General features: G+C 37.4%; 5 protein-coding genes across 7 annotated transcripts; 1 reads left to right on the top strand and 4 right to left on the bottom strand.

The window, feature by feature from the left end:
- Nucleotides 1-909: 909 nt before the first annotated feature.
- LOC133739393 (endoglucanase 3-like) lies at nucleotides 910-4,362 on the top strand. Its single transcript, XM_062167172.1, has 6 exons — nucleotides 910-1,198; nucleotides 1,325-1,828; nucleotides 3,000-3,149; nucleotides 3,232-3,343; nucleotides 3,434-3,597; nucleotides 3,802-4,362. Exons 1-6 carry the CDS (start codon nucleotides 986-988, stop codon nucleotides 4,126-4,128), a joined length of 1,470 nt encoding a protein of 489 aa, XP_062023156.1. The 5' UTR covers nucleotides 910-985; the 3' UTR covers nucleotides 4,129-4,362.
- Nucleotides 4,363-5,538: 1,176 nt separating this feature from the next.
- On the bottom strand, nucleotides 5,539-6,973 carry LOC133739552 (uncharacterized). The gene is made up of 3 exons (XM_062167337.1): nucleotides 6,668-6,973; nucleotides 6,331-6,404; nucleotides 5,539-5,713 (listed from the first exon to the last, which is right to left on the bottom strand). Exons 1-3 carry the CDS (start codon nucleotides 6,908-6,910, stop codon nucleotides 5,632-5,634), a joined length of 399 nt encoding a protein of 132 aa, XP_062023321.1. The 5' UTR covers nucleotides 6,911-6,973; the 3' UTR covers nucleotides 5,539-5,631.
- Nucleotides 6,974-9,323: 2,350 nt separating this feature from the next.
- LOC133738294 (uncharacterized) lies at nucleotides 9,324-14,954 on the bottom strand. 3 transcript variants are annotated; one of them, XM_062165804.1, is made up of 5 exons: nucleotides 14,806-14,954; nucleotides 13,854-14,065; nucleotides 13,393-13,434; nucleotides 13,257-13,317; nucleotides 12,708-13,158 (listed from the first exon to the last, which is right to left on the bottom strand). In XM_062165804.1, exons 1-5 carry the CDS (start codon nucleotides 14,837-14,839, stop codon nucleotides 12,995-12,997), a joined length of 513 nt encoding a protein of 170 aa, XP_062021788.1. In that variant the 5' UTR covers nucleotides 14,840-14,954; the 3' UTR covers nucleotides 12,708-12,994. The 3 variants fall into 3 exon arrangements, with proteins under 3 accessions (XP_062021790.1, XP_062021788.1, XP_062021787.1); XM_062165806.1 differs by lacking the exon at nucleotides 12,708-13,158 and adding an exon at nucleotides 9,324-9,767 and having other exon boundaries at nucleotides 13,257-13,434; XM_062165803.1 differs by having other exon boundaries at nucleotides 13,257-13,434.
- A 1,675-nt stretch (nucleotides 14,955-16,629) lies between these two features.
- LOC133735858 (pentatricopeptide repeat-containing protein At1g71420-like) lies at nucleotides 16,630-19,785 on the bottom strand (the record flags this gene model as incomplete). The annotated part of the gene is made up of 1 exon (XM_062163294.1): nucleotides 16,630-19,785. A coding segment is annotated over one exon (2,271 nt), but the record flags the coding sequence as incomplete, so codon positions are not given.
- Nucleotides 19,786-19,801: 16 nt separating this feature from the next.
- Nucleotides 19,802-24,654, bottom strand: LOC133738293 (disease resistance protein RPV1-like). The gene is made up of 5 exons (XM_062165802.1): nucleotides 24,063-24,654; nucleotides 22,631-23,720; nucleotides 22,171-22,446; nucleotides 20,793-21,824; nucleotides 19,802-20,716 (listed from the first exon to the last, which is right to left on the bottom strand). Exons 1-5 carry the CDS (start codon nucleotides 24,539-24,541, stop codon nucleotides 20,216-20,218), a joined length of 3,378 nt encoding a protein of 1,125 aa, XP_062021786.1. The 5' UTR covers nucleotides 24,542-24,654; the 3' UTR covers nucleotides 19,802-20,215.
- Nucleotides 24,655-24,877: the final 223 nt, after the last annotated feature.

Below are 24,877 nucleotides of genomic sequence, written 5' to 3'. Positions count from 1 at the left end.
ATTTTCGCTTTGTTTTCTCGCAATTTCCATAACTCCACTTATTACCTACAAATAAATAAAAATGGATTAACTATAAATTAATTAGCTTGAGGATTAGCTTAATTCTAGTGTTTTAGATATAATTACACGTATAAAAATGCGTGTAATCAAAGGCCTATATATGAGTGTAGTTTATCTGTTTTAGAAGCTGGTCCGAATGCAAAAAATCTTGAACCACAGTAGTCACTTCTGCCCTAATAGTCTCCTAATAATGTTGGAAAAATATAGGAGGCATCCCATATGGACCAGGTGACTTGGTTGGACCTTCACTTCCTCAGATGAAGTGATATGCCTAGATGATGATGATGCAGTGATGCATCAGCTTAATTTCCTTAAATGGGATTAATCCAAAGAAAAGCTTAAGCTCTCTAAATTTGTTGTAAAGACAAATAAACTTTGTACTGATGAATCCCAAGCAGGTTAATCGGTAATTGCTATATTATTAGGGTTTAGGGGTTGACACATGGCTTGCTCATAAATCGCAAACCTCTTCCTTAATTAATACGTTAGTACAATAGACTAGTACAGCAGTAGACTAATTCTGTACATTTTAGATTAATTTCATAGCTGAATGAAGTTCTCTACCATTGTATGTTATTTGTATTAATAAATATTTTCAGCTAGCTATCAATATTTATAATATTATGTTTGGTTTCGTATTGTCCTTAGTATAGTAGTTTTTAAGCTCATGCATAATAAACTAAAATATTGGAAAATCCAGAGATTTAAGTTGTAATTTTCTTTCGAATTCCAAAAGAAAAACAAGTAAATAAAAAGAAAATAACAAAAAAAGAAGAAGAATAAGTGGTTGAACAAAAAGCCAGAATTAGCAACTGGGCTTCCCGCCCCTATTTAAAGGCATTTCATCACTCCAACAAAGTCATGGGAGTTTTAACAAAGCCATTAGTAAGTTGGTGCTTAATGTGGAGACAAATTTAGTATATCAATGGCAATGTCTTCGTTGTTCCTCATCTCTGTGTTGATATCATTGGGCACTAGTATTGGTATAGTCCAAGCAGGCAACCCAAATTACAGAGATGCCCTTGCAAAGTCCATCCTCTTCTTCCAGGGACAGAGGTCAGGCAAGCTCCCCTCCGGCGCTGCCCAGCAAATTACCTGGAGGTCCAATTCTGGACTTTCCGATGGTCAACTCGCAAAAGTACGTTAGTAAATATGCTTCTATTTCTTCAGTTTCTTATTCTAGTTTCTAAAACATATATATATATTGCCTTTTGAGGACTAAAAGACTGGAAGATACTGAAAATTTTGTGGAACTCTTTGATAGGTGGACTTAACTGGAGGATACTATGATGGTGGAGACAATGTCAAATTCAACTTCCCAATGGCTTTCACTGCGACAATGCTATCATGGGGATCACTTGAATATAGCAAAAAAATGGAGCCCCAACTAACGAATACCCGGGCCGCAATCCGATGGTCCGCAAACTACCTTCTAAAGTGTGCTCGAGCCACGCCCGACAGGCTCTACGTTGGGATCGGGGACCCTGATGTAGACCACAAGTGTTGGGAAAGGCCCGAAGACATGGACACGGTTCGAACCGTGTACTGGATCTCACCTAGCAATCCTGGTTCGGATGTTGCTGGAGAGACGGCGGCCGCATTGGCTGCTGCTTCTATGGTTTTCCGAAGGGTTGACCTCAAGTATTCAAAATTGTTATTAAGAACAGCCAAGAAAGTATTTCAGTTTGCAATTCAGTACAGAGGTGCCTACAGTGATTCACTTGGTTCTGCTGTTTGCCCATTTTATTGCTCATATTCAGGATACAAGGTATGTTATCATTTTGCTTGGCTTCAAATTATTAGGAACTATTTAAAAAATAAATAAAAAAACGCTTTTAAACGAGGAAATTTCTCATAACTACTTTTAAGTGATTCTCAAAACTATTCCTAAAATCTAAATAGTTTTATTTTATATTTTAGTTATAAAATATAACTTTTTTGATTAATTCAAAAGCACTTTTGGCTCTTGGTGACTTTGTTGGGTTAATTTATTATTTTGGAAATTTCGTTTTGAAAAACGCTTGGGATCCCAAATTTTTTTTACCAAAATTGAGTCCCAAATGATGAACTGCCACGTAATCATTTACATCCCAATAGTTTCTAACATGTCTACTTTCTTTTTTTGTTAATTAAATAAAAATTATTAATTTCTTTTTATCTAAAAAAAAAATTCGCTGATTTTATCTTCAATGTTCAGATTTAGGGTTCTAGCTACCTGACATTGATTCATTGAATCCAACCTAAGAGCACGTTCGTCTTTTCTCAAATTAATAGCATTTATCTATGTTGCACAAAAATGGAACATAGCTCAATTTGAGATGAGCAAGTTCTTTTCACAGATGCTTAATCTTTGAAGAGGTAGTTTTGCATCTCCTGCCCATCAATTTTCTACATAAAGATGTTTAGAATTTTTTATTTGTTCAATTAGAGAATGAGCACATTGGGAAGATAAGATCTATGGAACCAATTAGAAATGTCTTTTTCAATATTAATTGCTACAACAGCATGCATGGTCTTCGATTCTAGGATTTGAAAAGAAAGAAAACAATGTCCTGCATATGAAAGAAATTCATTGGGTTTCTGATCTTCAGTTTTTACCCTAAAAATAGATGAAAATAATAGGCAAAAAGTGAAAATAATAAAACAAGTTGGAAATTATATAGTTAAGATGATTATGTGGCAGTTGACACATCACTTGCCACATCATTTAGGATCAAATTTTGGTAAATATATTTGGTGTACGTAGCATCACTCTTTTGTTTTATGATTATTATCACTATTGAGAGAAGGAGATTTGAATTTAAGACCTCTGAATTTATGAATATATGTTCGTAACTACTGGCACTACAAGACTTAACAATGAATATATGGGTTAATTAAGAAGGTGAATATACTATGTTTTAATTTATTAACTTCTTTAAGGCGTTAAATGATTTCAGGATGAGCTAGTTTGGGGTGCTGCATGGCTTCTTAGAGCAACAAATGATGACTTTTATTTCAATTTCTTGAAATCCTTGGGAGCTGGTGATTCACCAGATATCTTCAGCTGGGACAACAAATTTGCTGGTGCTTATGTTCTGCTATCAAGGGTAAAATTTCATCTATAAAATTCTAAGTTTATTTTGTTCAACTATAAACCTTTGTAATTGAAAAGAATGGCTTGCTTTTCAGAGGGCAGTGTTGAACAATGACAAGAATTTTGACTCATATAAACAACAAGCTGAGCAATTTATGTGCCGGATTTTGCCCAACTCACCCTCTTCAAGCACACAATATACAAAAGGTAAGATATGACTGTTTCTACATTCCACTACTACTTAGTTTAAGATTTTAAAAGATTTTAATCAAATTCTAAGACTCCTTGAAATTGTAGGAGGGCTCATATTCAAGCTGCCTGAAAGTAACCTCCAATATGTCACCTCAATAACATTCTTGCTTACTACCTATTCCAAGTACATGTCTGCCACAAAGCACAGGTTTAACTGTGGCAATCTTGTTGTCACTTCAAGCACTTTAAGAAACATTGCCAAGAGACAGGTAAATCTACTTAAAAACCTTGTTGGAAATTCAAACTGCCAATATGAATCATTGTATGCTAGAGTTTTGTTTTATACGTAGTGCGAGACTAACAGTTAGACAACATAAAATATCAGACGATTATCCTTACTATATTCACACATGCATATGTGGATACGTGATACATGATCTATGGCTTGACTTGATGGAGATTTCAAATTTCAGGTGGACTACATATTAGGGGTAAACCCACTGAACATATCCTACATGGTAGGTTATGGACCTCGCTATCCTAAGAGAATTCACCACAGAGGATCTTCATTGCCCTCATTGGCAAGTCATCCAAAAACCATAGGTTGTGAAGCTGGTTTCCAACCATTCTTCTATTCATCAAATCCAAATCCTAACCTCCTAGTTGGAGCTGTTGTTGGAGGTCCAAATCAGAATGATGGGTTTCCAGATGATCGCACCGATTATAGTCATTCAGAGCCTGCAACATACATAAATGGTGCTATAGTCGGACCATTAGCATACTTTGCAAATCTCAATTGAAGCTATATATACTAGCTAGTGTAAATATGTGGGATATTTGTTTGTCTTTTCTTCTTTCCAATAAGGATCCCAAAAGGATTTGGAAAAGGATCTCAATTGATCTTCCAAAAGGATCCCAAATATGTTGGATAGTTGTTTGTCTTTGCTTCTTTCCAACAAGGGTTTGGAAAGTAGGCATTCTTAAGCTCACATAGAGCTATTTATGAATCAAAATCAAAGCTTTTTGGTTTTTCATATTGTTGAAGAGTTGAACAATGGATTCCTCCTGTTGTCACATGGTATGTAATGCACACGAAAAGAAAGGAAAGGCACACAATCTTTCTTTAAGACTTCCTATAGTTCAAAGATGTCTGGACAGATCGAGGAAAATGAAATTAAACTACAATGTAGATAAAAGTGCCCGTAAAACTTATACATGCTCAGTCACTTTCGTAATCGAAAGCTCTAGGGCTGGTAATTTTTTCAAATTCTTAATCAAAACCGAACTGAATGAAGCAGATTTGGATAATTTCAGTTGATTTAGCTTTTCTCCAGCTCTTGAATAACTGAAGGGATACACGTTTAATCTCTTTCCTGTAAACATTGATAGTTCTATTCATACCTCCAAATTTTGTATTTGAACCTCCTCTCTCAAAGACTCTCGAAAATTATAAAATTGACATTTTTCACAGAAATTTCCCTATTTTTAAAGCACGATTTTTAACACTTCCTGAACCGAAGGATTGAAAATTAGGGACCCAATTTGTTTTATGATTTTTCAAAGTGGGATGATAAGAAAATTCACAAAGTAAAATCTGTTCCAGATTAACTTCGAGTGACCTGTCGCAAATTAAGAACCTGGGAACAACCAAACATGCATCTATGGTTTTCGAGCACAAACATGTATGAAAATTGTCACCCAAACATGCATCTGTTGTCACCTAACGACTCATTCAACAGCCAAGTTTGCTAAAAATAAGTAAGGGACAGACATCTGACGACTAAGTTGTCGGGAAAGTGTACGAGTTAAGAAATAAAAGATGAACTTCTCCAGGATTCATCGGCCAGAGTGTGCTAGTGAAAAAGCTTAGATGATAATAGCCAAAAACTTTGATTAAACTTTAGAGAAATATATGTAGACCATCTCAGCATCTTGTTTCTCAGAGAAACTCTAAAATGATGTTAGAAAAAAGAATAAGGCTGGTTTCATAAAAATAAAACTGTGAAATCTTATCCTATACAAATGCAATATATGCATAGTTTATGTCGACTGTCATAGAATCCCTGGAGTCAATCCCTCATTCTGTGTTCATCAGAAAGTTAGAGATGGATTAATGCCTCCTTTTGAACGATAATATGCAAAATAAGTGTAATGAACGTAACTGGAGTACTGGACATATGTTAGTTTGATCAGAACTAGAAGCGAGCCACTTGATAGCAAACCCTTTATTGATGGGAAAGAGGAAAAGAACAAATCCAACAGAGAAAGCTTCAAATGCTTATAAGGCAGATACAACATCTAATCTAACTAATTGAGCCATTACTGTCATTTCCCCTATGTCCACTGCAACAATAATAGTGCGGCAGCTTGACTCGACCACAACTCCTGCAAGCAAATATTGTTGGACATCAAAATGATCCATTGTGCATCAGTATCTGAAGGTTCTCATTTTCAAGCAATTAAGCATGAAATGGTATAATAATATGACGACCATTTATACTATATGCTGGGATATCGGTGTACTCAACATGAAAAGAACAATAAAAGACACACGCATTATCACATTTTTTGGGCGAGGAATGAAGTATTGATCCTTGGTACTAAATCACATCTAAAGTTTCCAATTTCACGATGATCTCTTAACGTATGTCCGCTCAAAAGCCTCAAGCCCAATGCTCTACCGCCCTGCTAAGTCCATTGACATAAACTAGATGACTTGAATGATTTCAACTGGTCACCAAATGCATGCCTTCAATTAATTACTGACATCAGTTGCAAAAGAGTACCGGCCTAACAAAATCTTTTTCCTTTTAGCCAAGTTAAGGAAGTAGTCCACCACATTCCCATTCTCTAAAAAAAACCATAATCCGAAACTAAATATCAACAATGTGAAATGTTACCTAATTATACTAGACTTGATTGACAAACTGAACAAGTGCTCAGTAAACTACTTGGACTTCCACTTGAAAATAAAAGGCTAAGTTGGCTTGGAGAGAACTTACTTGCATCGGATTATAACCCGAACAGGTTTCAAAGCCTTTGGGCCATTCCTTATGCCTCTCTTGTGGGGAGAAGTCTGCATGATATACAGCATTGAAGGTCAAAACTCTACACATCATCTTGTAAACGTGAAATATGATAACAAACAGAATCCAAAAGAGGAGATGAAGCCCCAAATCATAGTACAAATCACGCCTTCAATTGTATGACAGAAACCCATTCGTATTTATTATTCGTAAAATGAAACAACATCAGCAAACAGTAAATAAGAGCTGTTTGGCTTAAACCCTAAACCCCTAAGTGAGTAAATAGTTGGAAATCCCAGATAGAATTATATACCTTCCTCTTGGGGACAGCCATGAGCTCCATGAAACCACCGAAGGAGATACTTGGGAACCCGAAACCGGTGTCTGCCTCCCGATCGAATTCCGACAGAACAAAATGTGGGGAAGCGATTCGGTTCTGAACAGACCCAAACAAAGACGGCGGAGGCATGGCGGCGATGTGGGTCCACCTCCGAAAGCCGAAAATGGAGGCCAAGTGGTCTCTGCCGGACCTGAGCATTCCCACGCGCAAAGCCATTTCTCAAAGCTCAGACCAAAATGGAAGACTACACAGGGAAACAGAGGAGGCGTTCGATTATAATCAGGCTGGTACGGCGTCGTTTGCCTCTTCGTGTAGTAGATGACATTGGGCCTTCCATCCAGTTAGTACCAATCGTTTTTGGGCCTTACGAAAACCAAAACCAAATACTTCGGTGCCATTTGTTTGTAGTTTCACTATTTGCATATTGCAAGCGAGAGAGTGGAAGACTCAATTTGGTATTACTTATATTATGTAAACTACTAAATTTATAAGTTCAAGTAGCAAAATATATTCAGCAAAATTTAATCAAACAGTTTAGTCAAAAGTTATACCATAACTGTTTTCTTAATAAGTAGCAACTAAATTATGTAAGGGGAAATTACTGGTCCCCCCTTTAACTTTTGGTGCGTCGACAGTTTAGTCCCTGTTATTCCAATTTTAACAGATAACTCCCCAAACATTCAAATTTCACACAATTTGATCCAAAATTACCATTTTACCCCTCACTTCCTTTTTTCACACACACACACACACATATATACATATATCTATACATACATACATACATACATACATACATATATATATATATATATATATACACACACACACACATATGTATAAAATTATACATATATTTATATATCTACATATACATATACATATACATACATACATATATATATATATATATATATATATATATATATATATATATATATATATAGATACACACACACACATTAGATATATAAAAGTTGTGAATTTTTTTTATAATATGAAACATAAACATAGTATATAGACTTACCAAATACATAAACACATTAGATATATATGTATATATCTGCATATGTATATGTACACACACACATATATACATATAAATATATATAAAAAGAGAGAGAGAAGAATAAAAATATACACACACATATACATACATATATACATACATACATACATACATACATATATACTCACACACACACACACACACACATACATATATATATATAAAGAGAGAGAGAAGAATAAAAAATATATATACATACACACACACACACACACATATATATACATATGTATGAAAGAGAGAGAGAGAAGAATAAAACAAAAAACAAAAAAAAATAAGTGAGGGGTAAAATGGTAATTTTGGATCAAATTGTGTGAAATTTGAATGTTTGGGGAGTTATCTGTTAAAATTGGAATAACAGGGACTGAACTGTCGACGCACCAAAAGTTAAAGGGGGGACCAGTAATTTTCCCATTATGTAACTTTGTTGAAAAAAAAACTAAATTATGTAACTTTTGAAACTCGGAGGCTAAGAGATTACAAGGGGTATAGCAAAATCTAGGGCTACGAGGCCCAATACAAAGCTAAGGCTCGATGAACAACAATGTCACACTTTCTTTTTTTTTTTTCAAGAGAAAAACAGAAGTTACAACTTGAAGCTCCTAAGAGCAACTCCAACAGCTTTTCTATAATTTCAGTATTATAGGAAAGCAAAAGTCAAAGCTTTAGCCTCTTTTTCTTCTTCAACTCCAACAGATTCCCTATTTTACAGCAATCTTTAAAATCTCCATAATTATTCCTTAAAATTTTAAAGTTTGCTATAAATTTAGGGAATTTGGGTTTCTCTTTGCTCACTATCCCTAAAATAGGGATAGTTATATGAAATCTGTTAGAGCAAAATATGCTTATTTTTCCCTAAAATAGAGAAAAATTAAAATTTAGGGAAGCTGTTGGAGTTGCTCTAATACAATCCTAACTAAACTTGTCAAAATTAAAAGCTGATAAGGCAGAAAGCGGCAATTTTTCCTTCCACATAGCAGGAACCTTCAAAATGTGCCCTTAATTAGCGATTGCATTCACAACAAAATTTGCTTCCCGAGGAATCTGACTAAAAGAGATATCTTCAAAGTTGGCAGCAAGGTTGAGAATATCTCTTACTAAGGTTCGGAGACGCCAAGGGAGGCCGCACTTCTTGTTGATATGTCGATTACCAGCTTGGAATCCCCTTCCACAACTAACTTTCTGCAATTAAGGATGAGAGCATGGTAGAAGCCATCACGCAGCACGCTTCCTTCAGCATTAGGAACTGAAGCAAGGCCAATATTTCTTGAACCAGCAAAGACGGTTTATTTGAGAGAGTTTAAGCTTTTTGTTTTGGAATATTTATTTGTAGATGTATTACTAATATTTTTGTTTTACGTTATCGATATACACGTAAATCTATCATCGAAATAGATTTTGATTAGAATCCGCATCAAAATCCAAATTCGTTTCTAATTGGTTCATCTTTAATGAGAACCTTTTTTATTTTTGGACAAACTTTAATGAAGACTTTTAAATCAAACGATTGGATAATCTGTGTTGAAGAAAAAACATTTCAATTAAAATTTAGACTACTCATCTAATTAGAAAAAGTTCTCATATTGTTCTTATTGAAGACTCCCGCATTAGAGGTGGTACACACAACATTATTCAATTTCAAAAACAACTGCCACCCGCAACTCTAAATCCAAAGACGAACTAGAATTCAGATGTAGATCTTGAAATCGGATTTGTAAACACCAGAATCCAGAAGCACAGCACCACAATCTACATAACAACACCACCACCAAATTGACCGCCAACACTCCGCTCATAACAATAATACCCAACGCTATTTCTTCATTCTTTTTATACCACAAGTTCAAGAAAACCGAAATGATATTTCATTGAACTTGGAGTAATTAGTAATGGGAGCAATTTGTATCCCCTTATTTTTCAAGTTCAAGGCAATTTACACGACATTACATGAAAATTTTGCACGCATTACTATTCAAGAAGCCATATAGATTCATCACGGAGAACCTGCACCATCAAGTTCGACACAAAGTTTAGGGGTGATAACAGGTTCTCTTGCTTGCAAGTGAGGAGATGAAGCACATAAATATTGGATCATTAGTATGTAGAAATTCAACATTAATTAATTACTTTCCAGAAAAGAAAAATAATATATTGTTGTCCACAAAGATTGATTCATTCAACACCATTACATCGTAAAGATTTAAGGCCCAAACTAAACTGGTCATCAACAATTAAGCTCGTTCAAAAGTAAGCCACACTTATACCAAAACTATAAAATCACAGCTGAAAAATCAAGCCCTTCTGTAGCCTGTGACCCAAGACAATTACCAGTTAGGGATGTCAATAGGGCGGATTGGGGATGGGAATCACAATACCATTCCCATCTCTGGAGTCATTCTCTACCCCCATCCCCACCCCAATCCCTAATAAAAATATATTGGGGTTTCTCCGTCACCATCCCCACTGGGGACTAAGCCTCCAAACCTGCCCCAAATCCCCAATAAGAATTTAATAAAATGAAATAAATTTTTTCTCATATTGCCTTTTTTAAAATCAAAATCTACAACAACTAAAATTAAAATATGATTAGATTCATAAATCATAATTCAGTGAGTGAAAAAGTCAAAACACCATTAAAGTAAAAGTGTAGCCATTAAAGTAAAATAGTATATGCATATATTTGTGATTTATTATAAAAAATAAATTAATATATATATATAAATAAAAAATATATAAATTAAATATATGTATATATATTATTGGGGCGGGTTTGGAGATAGGGATCACAATACCATCCCCACCCCATCCCCAATCTTAGATAGCGGGGATTGGGGATCCCCATCCCCATTTGTCCCTGAATTCTCCCCCCATTAGGGGCGGGTATCCAATGGAGCTCCGCTCCGCTGGGGATTTTTGCCATCCTTATAACCAGTTCCAAGCTAGTCAATGAAACTAGAGAAATTCGGAGAACAGTGCAAAATAGTTTGTAAAATAAGACTACTTCAGGCATAACGTCAAGGATGCCCATCTCTTGGTAGTTCCTAAAGGGGTGGTGAGACTGTCCTGTGACACCCGCAACCCCATCAAACCAACAGTAGGCTAGCATAAAGCTTAACAATAAGCGCAGGCAAATTGCAAGATGAGAATTGTACTCAATCTAATTTTAATTTCATCCAATTGAGACTCTCATATATCACTCTAGTCTAATAAAGCTTATTAGAATGCATGTAGGTGAGACAAGCAACTGCACATGCAAAATATGACAATAAACTCGTGTAGTGCCAAATCCGATGTTACCAAATACGGCAGCTAGATCAAACTTCCAGGAGAGCTGGGAGATATTTACCAGTTACAGCCAACTGAGCCTGGACCACCAATACTCAGGAAGAGAGAAAAAGACAAGTACGGTAAATCAACCACTCCGAAGCGTTTTAGATGACCACATTATGTAGCATGTGGATCTACACGCCCTCATGGCCTCATTAATGAACACATCAGCTAATGTAGTCCAAAAATTGGGTACTGAGACCATCGTTAAAACGGGAGACAGCATGTCTATAATGAAAGTATTATGAGGATGTTCACCTGGTCAGTGACCATGAATCTGGTGGTCAACCACCCTTGGATAAAATATCAAGGGTTAAAATTGAAACACATAAAATCCATGAATTTAATTCAAACCCTTAATGAATCCAATGGAGGATGACCACAAAATCCTTAGTCACCTGGTGAACAGGTGAACACCACTAAATCCAGAACTTGTTAATCAAAAGCAGATCCAGCAACTCAGACTGCCAAAGACGAAAAAAAAAAAAAAAAGACCAAGCAAGGCTAAACAGTCCAATGAAAATACGAGACTGTATTAAATCAAATTGTAATAATATATCTCAAAACATAATCAAACTCCATTGAATATGGCAACAATAATCACAGTGGAGACTTGAGCACATAAGACAAAAATCCCTTGCAATCAACATTGCAACTTTCTATTCCCATGCTACCTGTCCTGGAACCCCACTTCTTCCTTTATCCTCGATGCCTATATGATCTTAATAAACCCTCCCAGACTTGACTGTAAAAATAAAACACGATCTCTTGACTCTGCAGATGAATCTTTTTACAACATCGCACATCAATCTTTTAAACCTTACTGCTCTCATTGAAAGTTTATTTAACGACATCAATTCAAATGTATCATTTCTAATTATCCAATAACCTATGGACCCACTGACTACCACTACAGTACACAGTACTTTCCCAACAGTGTGATAAAGCTCACAATTTTTTTTTTTTTTACACTGCTCCATCATGACCGCATCAATATTAGTTGATTCATTAACAATGTTAACTGCATTCATTTTTTGTTCTTTCTTTCTAATCAACAATTCATCTTGGGATTGTAAATTATCCGTTGCAAAGAAAGAAAGGAAAAAAAAAAAAAAAACACAGCAAGACATATCATTACATTTGACAAACCAGTTAGAGAGACGTCAAACCAGGTCACCCATGAGTTAATAATAAGCTAACAACTCTAAACAATTCAACTCAGATAATTATTCTATATACAAAGCCCTTGGGAATTAGCCCAACTGGTGAGGAAGGTACGGAAGTGGCTAGGATTTGGCAAGATTAGCAGTCAGATCCCCTACACAAAACAACACAACACCCCCACCCCCCAAAAAAAAAAAACCTCCTCTGTCCAAAAATAAAATAAAATACACAGCTTCAATAAATATTGGAACGACATGGGTATATAAAGAAAGCTGCATAAAATAGGTAGCAGACAAATAACTTCTCACAGGTTAACTAATTATTTAGAGCACAAGTCGCATCATCACAGCCTAAATCAACTTTTTTTTCTTTCTTTTTTTAACTTATGTAGAAGTACATTTATATAACCAAAATCAAAGCAACAAGAATCAAATTAAGAGATAACAACGCAGATAAACAAGCAATCATATGAGAAATTTGCTTTCGCTTTCAGGAGTTCCAAAGTTCAGCCTTCTAAAGGGGAAGCATAATTAGACAATTCAACTACACTTTACCAAGTCTAAACATAGAAAGTACAACAAGAAGTACAGCAAATATACATACCTGGGTACACCTATAAACTGGCATACTAACAGACCAAACTAGCTTAATGTAGCATCCACTAACCATAAGATACCTCAGTTTAATAATTTATCAGGAAAATTAGCCATGGAGGTATCTATAATCTTCATTCTTTAATTTTAGTAGGACGGATAGGAAATTGGATTACTCATATCATAGCGGCGTGACCTAGGGCGACTAATGGTATCCAATGTTGCCCCAATAACTCTTCGACTATACTCGAAATTGTTGCCATTCAAATGTAATCCATTAGATTGGTTATTTACACCAGGGGGAATGGGCACTGAATAAAAAAGAATGTCTCAGCAAGTTTATAATATGACATTTTAAGTTGAGAAGAAATAGGCAAATCAAACGAAAAGAAAAGAATAAACAAATCACCTGAGGGATAAGTTTCTGCATAAGCTGGAATTTTGCAGGGTGCTGATAAGCTCATTGAATTCTGCAAGTTTTCTACATTGTTAATAGGTACAGGGGGAGACCTCAATTTGTTAGAAACATTGGTTGTGGGCATTACTGTAGAAGCAACATTAGGTGAAGGCTTGTCTTGCCCAGAAATCTGTGGAACAAAAAATCAAGTGTCAACCCAACTAGAGAACTACTAACATTTGGTGCAAAAACTGCGAAAGCATGTATGTCAACAATCACACGAAGATCGCCATGAGCTAATATTAATGTCGTCAGAACAAAAGAGCAAGTATATAAATCATGAGCTTGATTTGGTGAAGTAACAGATTACTCAATGTTTCAGACCATTATTGAAAACAGGCACAGTATCTACAAATGCAAGAGGAGCACCAAAAGCAAGGCCAAACAGCTAGAGAACATGAGAATTATTGGTAAAATGACTTTAAAACACTAGATACACAAATATTATCCAGGCAAAGAAGGTATTCAACAAGTATGTGTGTGTGCGCGCGAGCGTGCGTAATGGAGCCCATTCATGGAGAACTAAAGAAGTGGAAGGCATAAAATTACCGCAAACTTGAGTGTTCGATTGTAGAGAGTCACAAGACCGGAGAAAAGCCTAACAGCATACTCAGCAATCTCCTCAGTTTCATATTCTGCAAAAGCATAACCTTTAGGCCTGTCGGTTTCCTTGTCTCGAGGGATGTGCAGGTCAACTACCCTCCCTGCCTGAATTAGAATATCATATAACACTCTATCACTCACCCGCTCGTCCAAACTACCTGTTAAATAAATGTCAAGTAAGTAAAAAAGCAAAACTTAGATATGACAAGCGGAATACAACACAGTAGTTCAATCTTGATCTAAACATAAAAAGTCAAAGAGGAGGAAATCAAAAACATATAGGACCCAAGTATTATGCATCGACCAGTTATTGTAAAAATAATCCTTTAGCATAGATAGAAGAAACTACTTCCCCACAACATGAACTCCGCAGACACACACAGAGCATAACAAGTTGAGGTGGTTTCAAACACTGATCTTTATCTCAACTCAAGCCCAAGATACTACTATAATAAACAAACTTCTACATAGCTTACGAAAAATTGCATATCCCTACCACAATTCTCCCATAAGCTATACATTATAAAAAAATTAGAAAAGCCCAAAAGAGAAGTAGGAATATATTTTGCATCCAACTTTTTCTCTTACAACCTACCAATCAATTTTCTTTCACACCATTCCAACCAACTTCCAACAAAAATCAAACATCCAATTACGAAGAGGAAATAAATTTAATAAGGGAGGGAAAAATGATAGATTTGACAAAGTAACTGAATTTATCGGAACCTTTAGTCTGCGAATCGAAACAATTCTAGATTACTATCTATCTATTTCAAGCTAAGAATAATTAAATTAAATGTCTGGGAAACTAACATGGAAAGAAAAGAATTTTGTCTGTGTTTCAGAGCTGAAACCAAACAATGCTGAGCGAATTTGAAAGGAGGAAGAGATGACTGACCTACGTAAACGCTGAATTTTGTGTTGGTCGACATGGTGAGAGCTTTGCTGAGATCGGAGACGACGGAACCCTATAAACGATTTCAGACGGCCTTCCCGAGTCCTCAAGTCCTGAGCCCTTTTAATTAAGCCAATGATTTCTTCTCAAACTAGGCGACGTCGTTTATATATATCGTGAATCCGAATCACATTTGGAGTCGGCTTTTACCTGATTGCACCAGTTTACCACGGATAAAACTGACACGTGGCCAATGGACCGGTTTCAACCACTATTTTTTTTTTTTTAACCAAATCTTCGTCCATTTTTGAGGTGCTTTTGTTAGAAGTCCAGCAGCATTTACTAGATTAATCGGATGAATTTGACATTCATCATCTATACAGAAAGAATACGCTTTTTGAGCTTCTAGCATAGAAATATATATTAGGCATCTAGGAATGAAGCATCAAAATGTAAAACAACGCAACGGTAGCTAATGTATATCTGTGTTGGGCACATAGTTGTGCTATTCTGAAATGTCTTATCATAGTCGAAACTGGCTCAAAATGTTCCACGGACATCACAGAAAAGTTCCACCATCAATAGCATGCAGATAAATGCAAGCACGATTGGCTTGGTTTGGTTTGTTGCTCCTAGTTTGTTATGTACCAAGAGTCATTTGCAAGATCGTATGCCGACATAAATTGTGGTGGAAGGATTTGAGTCTCTCACAATAAATTTCCTGTTGAAGTAGAATTGATGCCAACTTCTTTTGCGCAGCCTATAAACAGCAAAGTGTGTGGTTCATGTGTGATGTTGACAGCAATTCGCTTTCATTTGTTAGAGAAGGCTGCAAAACAAGATGGTGATTGAATTTGTAACTATAGCTCAATTTTGATACAAGTTTGCAATGATGAAAGAAACAAATTTCAAGATATTAGTGGAAAATAGTAATTATATTGCAGTATAACAATCAGATACAATAAGCTTTCCTTAGTCTCTTCACATCAAAGGTTTCATTTTAATCCTAACTTTCATCCACTCTTCCAACAGTTGGAACTCACTAATCATTTCAACTTGTTCCCCCAGCTTCAGCAGCTAACTAACTTGAGGGTCAGCTGTCTTATGAGCATTTCCAGAAGACTTTAATCCCACCAATACTCTAAAATTTGACAATTACATAACAAGAGAAATATCTGCCTATTTTTTGTTCTAATAAAAAACAAAATATAAAACTATCTGCATATTCAATTTAGCTCACGACCCTGTTTTCAAACTTTCTGTCAGTCTTTCTTGCTGCAATCACAACCCTCTATTCTGTTTACCCAACAGCCATGCTTTGGCCTTTTCATAAGCTATTTGGATTCAATAACAAACTCCGATTCATGATTGTATATATCTTTGCAGAACAAGCTATTAATGAAGTACACATATAAAGTTATAAACCCAACAATCAACTAAGGAAAGAGAATGTTCATGGGTTCACAAAAAAAGGATCAACTTGACAGTGTGGTGGTATGATCTAAGAAAAATGCTTATAAATAAAGGCGGATTACCCTCATTGATTGTTTGATGATCTTGCACAAGTTAAAGAGGATATACGAAAGTTACACAAGTCTGAAACACATTCATATACAATTAAATATAAGATCAGTAATTCTAAGCCCTTAGTTGAGAGGTGGATCTAACCTTTTAGATTGGTGAAGCAAAACAGTTTCACTCATCAATAGCCATACACAACAATGACCTAATTGCAAAAGACATCGATCAAGATTGTTGACATCAATGTAGTGCCGGCTAAAACTATACGAGAGTTAGAACAGCTAGATTCAAAGGGCAAGGTAGAAAACATGAAAACAAATGATATATTATTATTCAATTCCAACTCATTCATACTTTCTTACATACCACGCAGACACACACACACACACACATATTGATCTACCAAGAAATTTAAGGGTACTTCCACCAAGGTCAGCCCCTTGTCTCCAAGCATGATCTGATGAGTAAGCTTTCTCAATCAACCTTCATGGTTTCTGCTACTATATATATCAGTATCACCTTCTGCTGCTTGCAATAGGTGATGGAACTTTGAAATAAGCCACAGAGAGCCACCATTTGTTCAGTCTCTTCTTATCCTACTTGGGCATTCCAAAATCCAAAGCAATGCAATGACTGGGCTTCAAATCTAAACATCGGATTAACTCGATTACTTTGAAACAAATCGGAAAGTTAAGTAATAATGGCCATTGTCGACTTGTTCCTCAGATTATGATATAACTTCAAGCAAGATGAGCTACTTCAGCTTTTATTGTGCATGTAACAGATAAATACTTGACATCAAAGAGAGCTACCAACCGTTTTCTGGTAGTCTACTGCTCAAAATCTACTCTACAACACAGCCTTTCTAGCCTCATAAGGAGGAGCTCTAGGCATCGTCCTCATCATCTTGTTGATCTTCTTCTTATTTGGCCTTCCCTTCTGATAATTAGAAATTTCCTTGAATAGAGGACATTCTGTGATGTAGTATGATCCAATTCTCATGCTTTTTCTTAATTTTAGGCGCATATAATATTTGGAGAAACCAAGGCCTTAGAGCTCACGCTATGAGTACCAGCCAGGGAAGTTTGGCATCCTCCTCCTCCAGAGGTGTTGCAAATGCAGATAAGAAGCGTGATAATCTTCTCATACTTATTCATGGCATCTTGGCAAGGTATATGCCTTTGTTACTGCTTACCAGTAATCATTGCAAGAACATATGCCATCTTTAAAGTGGTGGAAGCGGTTTGAGTCTCTCACAACAATATCCTTTTGAAGTAGATTTGATGCTAACTTCATGAAGTTATGGCAATCGACGCATACTCTGATATTCTTCATTATTTTTATAGCAGTCCTACCACAATGTAAACTGCTTTCATTCATAATAGCAAACACTAAAGCTAGCTTCTCACTATGATGGTACAGCTGCTCCTCTTTGTGCTCCTCTTCCACATCATGCAAGGATGAGCTTGTATCTGGAACATAACCAATTTCCCTCAACCGTCCAATCAGTTCTTTTAGTTTTCTGCTTATAAGAGTCCTTTCTGGATGGCGTCGGCCTCCAGAGGAGAACTCATGAACCTGATTTCCGATCTCAATCCAGCTTAATCCAGGTTCCTTTTTCACTCGAGACCCTTTCATTTCCTTCCTAATTAGGCCCGCTTCACCAAAGTTACCATCAGAGCTATATATATTTGACATTTGTACATAAACTAATGAATACTCTGGAGCCAACTCCTTCAGTCTATCAGCTGCTAACTTGGCCAACTGTGTATTTCCATGCTTCCTACACGATCCAAGGAGTGCACTCCAAACTACAGAATCGGGCTCCATTGGTATTCTACTTACAAGCATCTCAGCCTCACCAACTCGTCCAGCTCGACCAAGAATGTCAACCATGCAGGCATAATGATCACATAGAGGTATAATTCCATATCTCTCAAGCATGGAGTCAAAGATTCTGGTTCCTTCTGCTACCAGTCCAGCATGGCTACAAGCACAGAGGAGAGAAACAAAGGTAGCAGAATCGGGTTTGATGTCCATTTGTGAAAATAGCTGCAGTGCCTCTGTAGCTTGTCCATACAAGGCATAAGCCTTGAGCATTGTGTTCCACGAAACAACATCACGAAACTCAATTCCATCAAAAACTTGTTTAGACAAGGAAATGGAGCCACACCGAGCATAGGCATGGATCAAGGCGTTTGCAAGGACTGTGTCACCCCCAAACCCACCTTTAATAACTTGAGAATGAACTGCTGAGGCATGGCGCTCGGCTGCAAGGCTTGCATAGGCTTTTAAAACAATTGAGAAGGTATACCTGTCTGGAGCTAAATTCTCCCTGCGTAATTGATGAAAAAGGGAGAGTGCTTCTTCAGGGTCCCGCTCGGAAAATATTGTCATAATGCCTGTCCACGCAACAATATCCCGATGACAACTTGTCTCAGAGAAGAGCCTGTAACAGTCAGCAGCATCCCCTCCAAGATCTGAATAAGCTTTAACTAGTGCAGTGACCACTTCAATTCCTAATATAAACCCGGTTTTGATAACCAGACAATGCAATTGATAACAAAACTTAGTAACCACAACATCATCAATGTCATTTACTCCATTCAAGGAAGATAAGACGCTGAGAAGTGTGGCACGGTCAAACTCGAGTCCATCAACGTGCATTTGTACAAACAGATCAATAGCTTGAGCTCCAAGTCGACGACACTGAAACCCTGCAATCATGGAATTCCACGATATAAGATTCCGGGATTCCATGCTTCGAAACACCTTCCACGCCTCGTCTCTACTAACATCAAACACACCTCCATGATCACACACCTTGCTATACATGGTAATGAGAGAATTCGCAACGTAAACGCAAGCATCCAAGCACATTTTCAAAGCGAGGGCGTGTACCTGCCGGCCATATCCGCCATCACTATCAGCACACGAACTTAGCACGCTGGCAAATGCAAACTCATTCGGGAGGTGATGCAGCAACATGGCAGCAAATAAACGAAAACAAGCTTCAGCTCGACCCCGCTGTGCGTACCCGGAAATGAGAGCGGTCCAGGTGACAAGGTTTCTTCTGGGCATTTCATCGAACAGATGGTGGGCATGGTCTAAGTAGCCGAATTTGGCGTACATGTTGATGAGGTGGTTGGTGACAAAGAGATCAGGAGGAGTAATGGGGTTGTGGGCAAGCATGTAATGGTGCAGAGAGAGGCCTTGTTGGAGGGAGTGGTGGCGAGAGCATGCGTAGAAGAGAGTGGCGTAGGTTTGGTTGCAGTGAGTTTGAGTTGGTGGCGGTTGAAGAGTGTAGAATAGTGAGAGTGCTTCGTTTAGTTGGCCGCGTGTGGCCAGGGCTCGCACTTCGCCGAGAAGGTTATTTGTTTGCAGGTTGAGGCTGGGAGGTGCGGGAAGGACACGAAGGTTGATTGAGCTACTGTTAGTTGGTGTGGCTGACTTAGAGCTTGAGGGAAGTCAGAAGACAGAGAGATACGGGCTGCTTGCATATAAAGTTGCATACAAGGCCAAACAAATAACATAAGATCAAGAATGACGAAATAAGGATGTCCAATATTTCAGCTACACCGGCTATTTAAAGTTTGATGGCTAAACAATAAAATTTGGATTCCAAGTCCTGTAAGACAGACATCGGTTCAAACCACTGGCGAGAGATCACAATAGCTTAACATACTGGAACTCATCATTTCACTGGTATTGATCCTCATCTCAGCAGCATATGGATGTTCATTGAGTTGCCTGCACACGGACCTCATTGAGTTGCCTGCTTCACTGGTTCGCTCGAGATAAAAGGCATTGTTTAACAATGACAACTTTTCAGCTTCTGATATGTCAAAATGATGATCTACGATTGCAAACAAAATTTGCTTGCAAGATGGAATCATCTTTTCATTCCAGTCAAATCCAAATCTTGCTCGTATATCAGACGGACTCCACACTTCTTCACCTCCATTCCAGTGCCTAATGTTTTGAATGTAAACTCAATGTTATGACAGGTTTCTTGCCATGCTGTTCCAAAATAATCACCAGAGACAAAGGATAGCCAAAGGTGTTCCGACTCAATTTGGCCTAATTCTTGGCTGCAGGCAAAGGAAGGACACCAGCCAGCCACACCCAGATTCTCAGGCTTCACTTCGCATCGAAGACCATTTGCAGTGCTATGGGTCCCAAACTTCCATTTACCAAGCCGGTTAGCTGGAACTGGAAGATCTCGACGGATAACAAAACAAGCACAAAATGCATATCCCATCCACTTATTCTTGTGCCATTGTCGAGGTAGCTCCATACTTATAACTGGTTCCACACTTTGATCACTGAACAGCTCAGAGATTTCACTGCCAGGAATTATAGTTTCAAATCTATTTCCTGCAGAAGGAATTCCCTGTACAATAGAATGTTAAAACTGTGAAATGAAACATTTGAGTTGTGAGAACAAGGGAAACAGATAGAGAGACCACCTGAAGAAATCTCGATAGCATTTTCAATGCTATGTTGTTGCATCGTTGATTGACAACCAATTTGGAGCAATTAATCAAATTGAAACATGATGACAGCCTTTCCTGTGAAATACTGCCCTCTGCCCCAAAACTGAAGTTTATGCTTGATGAAAGGTCTGGCAATTTTTGAAGAGTCTTACAACTTTCCAAATTCAAGTTTCGAAGCTTTGAAAGCTGTCTGATGCTTTTTGGAAGACTAACAAAGTTGTTTTTGCTTAGATTTAGTGAAACTAAAGGGAATAAGCAGCCAAAATCGTCCGGTATGCTTCCCTCCTGAAGATTACAGTCACTGAGATTTAGCTCAGTTAAAGAACGCAAGCCACCTGAATCACTTTTGTGCAACAGAAAACTGAGTGGATATCTTGTCATGTTGCCTGACATCCCTTTACATCCACAAAGAGATAACACTTCAAGACTTTCCAAACGGGAAATAGACGATGGTATATTGCTTATGGAACTACCCCCAGTCGCATCAAGCTCTTTCAAGCAGTCTATCTTTCCCAAGCTGTCCGGTAGTGTTTCAAGTTTTGAGCATCCACAAATATTGAGACGCTTGAGGGACTTTAAATTGCCAATGTCTCCTGGAAGTCTCTTGAGATTTTTGCAATCTCTCAAATTTAATAAAATGAGGCCAGTCAGAAGTCGAACTGATAGAGGTATTTGCTCTATAGCAGTCCCATCCAAATAAAGTTCTAACAAGCCTTCCATAGATCCCACAAAATCTGGAATTTTCTTGACTTTTGAACAGCCTGAAAGAACAAGAATTTGAAGGCATTTCATTTCAAGCTTACTTGGAAGACTTGCAAGACTTCTGCAATCTTTAAGATTCAAGCTAATAAGCCTCTCCAGGTGAGCAATGGATGGGTGAATGTCCACTAAACTTGTACAACCTTCAAGAATTAATCTTTCAAGCCCTGGAGCATGTGTAAAATCTGGGGTCCTGATTAACTTCCAAGAGTAGCTTAAATTGATAACTGTCAAATAGGGCAATTTCTGTTCATTCAAAACATAGAAAAATGTACCAAACTATAGTATTAGTATTTGTCAAAAGAAAACAAATAGGCACAAAACCAAAGCCAAATTTACTATATATTTTTTCAAACTATCACTTGACTATAAATGCTTTTTACTATTTTATCTAATTTTCGAGTAATACAGCTGTCTAGGCAGTTATCCTACAAGATTGAGCAAAACTAAGAAAGGGGGTCTAAGAGCTGAACGCCATTTCAATTTCACTGCTGACCGCTAACTAATCATTGTGAAGTTGTTGGTTATAGAAGCAGCAATGCTGCTACAGAACAGTTATCCAAAAAAAAAAAAGATAAAAAAAATAATTAACCTTTATTCCACTCCAAAGTTGTTCAATGCTGCTGTAGCAGAGGTTAAGTTCACATAATCGCTTAGGATTGAAATTTTGTGGGAGACTTTCTATAGGATACCCACTCCATTCCAGAACTACTAATCCCCCAGGAAGATAACTGGGGCCTTCCTTCATATGCACATTACGGATTTGGAGAAACTCAAGTCTGGGCATCACAGAGAATGCCTCTGAGTGGCAGTGTATCTCTTCTGTTTTTGGAAAGTCTAAGGCTATGGCTTGAAGTGCAGTTGAACCCTGTTAACCAAAAGTAATAACAGGAATAGTAATTACCCATGAAAACAAAGACAAATAGGATTAGTTAATTAGAGAAATACTTTTCAATACGTCAAAATGAAATGCACACAAAAATTAAGTTGTTGCACAAGATAAGAGAAAAACAAGATACTGTAGGTCTTAATTCGATATACTAATTTCTGACCTTATTCTTCTCGAGTACATGGATGATTTCTTGCGGAACCCACAACCTGCTACGATTGCCAGGCTCTTCAAGACATTCTTGAAAAACAATTTCTTTACCCAATTGTTGCAGCAGGTCATGCATCCATAATTTTCTTCCAACCACAGTTACTAGAGATCTATCCAGAAGAACTCTGATACCAAAGTTTGGATAATAATCAACCCTTAGTATTCTTTCTACACGATCTACGTTCTCACCTTTAAAGAAACATGCAATGTGCAAAAAAATTTCCTTTTCCATTTTATCTAGTTCATCGTAACTTACTTTAAGCACATTCATAATTTGTCTATCAGGTTTCTGTTTTAGTCTATCCAATGCACTTGACCACAGAGTTTTTTCCTTACCACAGAGAGATGCAGCCAATACTTGAAGAGCTAATGGAAGGCCAGCAGCATATTTTACAAACTCCTTAGAAAGCCTGAGAAAATCTTCTCCAATCTGGTCCTTCTTGAAGGCTCTTGAACAAAACAGCTGAAGAGCCTCAACATCAGATAATGCATTGACCTTGTATATCTTCTCCACTCCAAAATTTGTCAGCACATGCTCATCTCTTGATGTTATGATGATTCTACTCCCTGACCCAAACCAACTATGATCGCACAATACTTCCAATTGTTGTATTTCATCCACATCATCAACAACAATAAGAACCATTCTAGTAGTTAGTCTTTCCCTGATCATGCTTATTCCCTCAGATGTGTCAGATACATTTACATGATCCCATCTCAGCAACTTTGAAAGAAGTTCCTCTTGTAAACCAACCAAGCCACCTGGCTTACGACTTGATTCTCTGACATTCTCAAGAAAGACGTGACCTTCAAACTGAGAATAAATCCTTTCATAAACAGCTTTTGCAATAGTTGTCTTTCCGATACCCCCCATCCCCCAAATCCCTACGGTATGAACTCCAGGCCACCCCAATTCCAAGTACGAGAGCATTTCGTTCAGGTGAGAATCCATCCCAACTAATCCCTCAGGTACACTTGGGATTCTAGGAAAGAATTCTCTGAGAATACCTTCTGTCATTTCTTGAATAACTTTGGCGTCATGACTGCAAATAAGGTAAAGTAGCAAATTTGATTAACATGAGGGAACATTTTATGAAAGTAAGTCTAGGACGATCAAAGATTCATCTTTTATTTATTTGACCGACTACCAGTTGATAGTGTAGTAGTAGCAGTTGGGTAGTGCAGTAACATTTTAGACAGCTCTAAAACAAATATCACAAAACTGTATTCTAGAGATTGAACTCCGGGTGACTTCTTGAGAGTTTTTTGTTTTCCTGGGAAATAAGGAGATCTACCCTAGGTTTTAGATCTCTAGGAACATGAGAAAAACAAATCAAAACAAACGTTTACCAAATGAAATGCAGCTGAGAGAAAGAGAAGATTACCCATTTCGCACAACCCATCCAGAGAGATTGGCTACTGAAGTAAGAGCACGTCTCCACCTGCGCACCTTCTCCGGTTCGTGTTTAAAGGCCTCTTCATGCTTCGAGAAGGCTTCCCCGAAATGATCCCCTGTTTGTTTTCGTACATCAGATGGATTCACATCAAGAAAGACTGGGAGTACTTCCAGTTTCATCATCACTTCCTTGCATTCAACGATCTTTGCAATCGCATCCAAACACCATGGATGGTTGTAGTTTTCTGAAAGAACCACAATTGCACATCTTGATTCTTCAATTGCTTTTCCCCTCTCGAGTTCTTCACCATCTCTAAGTGTCAATATCCCCTCCTGGTTCAGAGCAGTACAGAGATGATCTGTAAAATTTTGATCGGTGTCTTCTCCGCTGGAACTAAGAAAGACACCGTATTTAGGGATCGGAGGGAGAGGAGCAGAAGAAGAAGGAGTATCTGTTTGGGTAGTCATTGAGGATGAGAATGACTTGTTTTTTTCCTTTGGTCTGAAAACTGAGGGAGAAAAGCTAAATTAGTAAGGAGATAGCAGTTGCATTTTTCCTTTCTAAAAAGGTCTTGTGAGCGAAACTTCGATGCAATTTCTGGTTTTACAGTTGCTTGAAGACGCGTGCGTACAAAAACAAAAACAAAAACGCGTCATTATCAAACTGGTCCCACTTGTATCTGGCGAAGTGGTCACTCATTTAGTCATTTGAGGGAGGAGGGTGAGTTTACTGCAGCTATCATCAAGAAGACTAAGAAATTACAGAGAATAGATACATATACGGATATACCTAAACTTAACACC

This window comes from Rosa rugosa, chromosome 3, assembly GCF_958449725.1.
Source record: "Rosa rugosa chromosome 3, drRosRugo1.1, whole genome shotgun sequence".
Classification (NCBI taxonomy): Eukaryota; Viridiplantae; Streptophyta; class Magnoliopsida; order Rosales; family Rosaceae; genus Rosa; species Rosa rugosa.
Note: the sequence above shows the minus strand (reverse complement) of the source record. Positions and strands in the feature narration are given on the sequence as shown.

Excerpts from the sequence above, each read along its gene's own strand:
- LOC133739393 (XM_062167172.1), top strand. The coding sequence starts at position 986 with ATGGCAATGTCTTCGTTGTTCCTCATCTCTGTGTTGATATCATTGGGC. Across the intron at positions 1,829-2,999 it reads GCTCATATTCAGGATACAAG|GATGAGCTAGTTTGGGGTGC; the intron begins GTATGTTATCAT and ends AAATGATTTCAG. Across the intron at positions 3,150-3,231 it reads CTTATGTTCTGCTATCAAGG|AGGGCAGTGTTGAACAATGA; the intron begins GTAAAATTTCAT and ends CTTGCTTTTCAG.
- LOC133739552 (XM_062167337.1), bottom strand. The coding sequence starts at position 6,910 with ATGGCTTTGCGCGTGGGAATGCTCAGGTCCGGCAGAGACCACTTGGCC. Across the intron at positions 6,405-6,667 it reads TGGCTGTCCCCAAGAGGAAG|ACTTCTCCCCACAAGAGAGG; the intron begins GTATATAATTCT and ends TATATCATGCAG. Across the intron at positions 5,714-6,330 it reads CGGGTTATAATCCGATGCAA|GAGTTGTGGTCGAGTCAAGC; the intron begins GTAAGTTCTCTC and ends ATTTGCTTGCAG.
- LOC133738294 (XM_062165803.1), bottom strand. The coding sequence starts at position 14,839 with ATGTCGACCAACACAAAATTCAGCGTTTACGTAG. Across the intron at positions 14,066-14,805 it reads AAAATTCAGCGTTTACGTAG|GTAGTTTGGACGAGCGGGTG; the intron begins GTCAGTCATCTC and ends TTTATTTAACAG. Across the intron at positions 13,159-13,256 it reads TGCAGAAACTTATCCCTCAG|TGCCCATTCCCCCTGGTGTA; the intron begins GTGATTTGTTTA and ends TTTTTTATTCAG.
- LOC133738293 (XM_062165802.1), bottom strand. The coding sequence starts at position 24,541 with ATGACTACCCAAACAGATACTCCTTCTTCTTCTGCTCCTCTCCCTCCG. Across the intron at positions 21,825-22,170 it reads AACTTTGGAGTGGAATAAAG|AAATTGCCCTATTTGACAGT; the intron begins GTTAATTATTTT and ends TTGAATGAACAG. Across the intron at positions 20,717-20,792 it reads TGCTATCGAGATTTCTTCAG|GGAATTCCTTCTGCAGGAAA; the intron begins GTGGTCTCTCTA and ends TCTATTGTACAG.